The 2,169-nt window shown below is 59.6% G+C and overlaps 1 protein-coding gene across 1 annotated transcript in view; it reads left to right on the forward strand.

Moving 5' to 3' along the window:
• Nucleotides 1-157: 157 nt before the first annotated feature.
• RUSC1 (RUN and SH3 domain containing 1) overlaps nucleotides 158-2,169 on the forward strand; it is a gene marked incomplete at its 5' end in the record, with an annotated part of 3,384 nt that continues 1,372 nt past the window's right edge. The window contains 5 exons of the mRNA XM_029084824.1: nucleotides 158-234; nucleotides 415-589; nucleotides 716-821; nucleotides 922-968; nucleotides 1,238-2,161. Coding sequence (XP_028940657.1) covers nucleotides 158-234; nucleotides 415-589; nucleotides 716-821; nucleotides 922-968; nucleotides 1,238-2,161 — 1,329 coding nt within the window. The remainder of the gene's footprint in view (nucleotides 235-414; nucleotides 590-715; nucleotides 822-921; nucleotides 969-1,237; nucleotides 2,162-2,169) is intronic.

Raw genomic sequence — 2,169 nt, forward strand, 5'->3', positions numbered from 1 at the left:
TGAGCTTTAAGGGCCCTTCCCACCCAAACCAGTCTGGGATTCGATGATTCTACTAATACAAAACCCAGCACTCTGATAGCTGCTGTGGGGAAAATTAACTCCCATCTCAGCCAGACCCAACACACCAATTCACATCTTCCTTTCCATTGCCCGCCAGCCCTGCTGATCGCCATCAGCACTGCCGTGGACAGGATCATCGCCCACTTCAGCACCGCCCGGAACCTGGTGCAGAAGGTGAGGATCTGGGCTGAGGCTCTGACCAGGCTGGGGTGGGCAGGAGTGAGGATGGGCCGTGCTTAGGGCCTGAGGGGCTTTGGGAGCTCCAGAGGGAGGATCCCACCATCCCTCCCTGTGGGCTCAGGGTAGGTGCTGCCATTCCCCTCCCTCTCCTCTCCCTGTGCCTCCCTGCTTCAGGCCCAGCTGGGAGACAGTCGGCTCAGCCCAGATGTGGGTCACCTGCTGCTGCACACCCTCTGCCCTGCGCTCTACGCCTTGGTGGAGGATGGGCTGAAGCCATTCCAGAAGGATGTTATCACAGGCCAGAGGAGAAATTCTCCCTGGAGCGTGGTGGAAGCCTCTGTGAAAACAGGTCAGTGTGAGGAACATGCTCCTGGAGATGTTGGGATCAGCATCTCAAGGTGCCTGGAGTCCTTTTCCAGCCTGGGCTGGCGGAGGATGTGCTCCCAGAGCAGTGACTGTGTTGTGTATTCCACAGGCCCCAACACCCGCTCTCTCCACAACCTATGCTGGCACGTGGCTGGGTTGGCCCCTCTCAGCAGCACCAGGCAGAAGTTTCATGCCTTTATCCTCGGCCTTTTGAAGTGAGTATTGGCCCTTGATGGCCCAGGCTGTCCTTCCTGCGAGGGCAGGTTGGAGCAGAGTCCCAAGAGCAATAAGTCGGGTTCTCTTTGTCTTTTTTAGCATTAAGCAGCTGGAGCTGTGGATCTCTCACCTACAGAAGAGCCCAGGTAAGGACACAGTGCCCAGAAGCTCCCCACCCAAGTCCTCTCCTACTTGCCAGGGCGATAATCCCAGACCCGTTCCACTCACAATGCTTGGCTGGGATTTCCATAGTGGACAAGGGCGTAGTTTTCTGTGTCGTACTGGATGCGAGCAGTCAGGCAGACAAGGTGGAACATCATTTGGACCTGCTAGGATGGACCTGCTGGCCCTGGGAGGGGTGTGTGGGCAAGGGCAGGACATTGTGCAGCTGTCCAGCGCTGTCCATATCTCATAGGTGTCATCTCCATGCTGTATTCACCCATGGCCTTCTTCGCCCTGAGCCAAGGCCCTCTTCCCCACCTCGCTGATGAACTGCTGCTGCTCATCCAGCCCCTCTCAGTGCTGACTTTCCACCTTGACCTCCTCTTTGAACACCACCACCTCTCCATGGACGTAAGACCCTTGTCCCGTCGGCTGGAGTCACCCCTCTCCCCTGCCCGTCAGGCCACTCAGGCTCGGGGGGCCATGCAGCCTTCTCTGGAGAGCCAAAGCAGTGCTGCTGGGACAAGCCTGGAAGATGAAATCCCCCCTGATGCCCTGGGGCGGGCAGCGGGTGCAGAGGACACCCAAGGATCCCAGTCCCAAGCAGCTCTGCACGGGCTGGGTCCTGGTCCCCAGGTGGGGGCTGCCTTGCAGGAGACCTTCCAGCACGTGCTGCGGTGGGGTGACCAGCTCAGTCGCACTTTCCTGGGAGGTGACAGCTCCCCGGAGAGCCAGAGGCCCAGGGCAGGCCCTCAGGATGCTGGGGCTGGCCTCAGTGGCTGGTGGGGCCAGCTGAGCCAGGCTTCCAGGATTTATGCTGCTCCTAGTAAGGAAAAGGTCCCCTTCATCTGGTGGACAAAGCTGCGGTCGGCTGCGGCTGATTCCAGCCCCGGCCAGGCTGAACGACCCCACGTATCCATCAGTGAGCCTAGAGGCACGGAGCTGCAGCTCCTTCAGACCAAAGCTGTCCCTGAACATTCTAGCCCAACGCCCGGCAGCAGCACTGACACCTCTGGGACCTCTTCACCTGAAGACCTCATCCTGCCTGCTGGAGCTGGAGCACCCACCAAGCCAGATGATCCCACTGCTGGAGAGAAACTCCTGGCTGCTTCTCCAGAGCCTCGTGCGAATAGGAACCGGGCAGCCCCTTCTGACCCAGAGGCTGGGGGTCCTCCTGGTCCTGAG

This window comes from Antrostomus carolinensis, unplaced genomic scaffold (assembly GCF_000700745.2).
Source record: "Antrostomus carolinensis isolate BGI_N321 unplaced genomic scaffold, ASM70074v2 scaffold32774, whole genome shotgun sequence".
Taxonomy (NCBI): domain Eukaryota; kingdom Metazoa; phylum Chordata; class Aves; order Caprimulgiformes; family Caprimulgidae; genus Antrostomus; species Antrostomus carolinensis.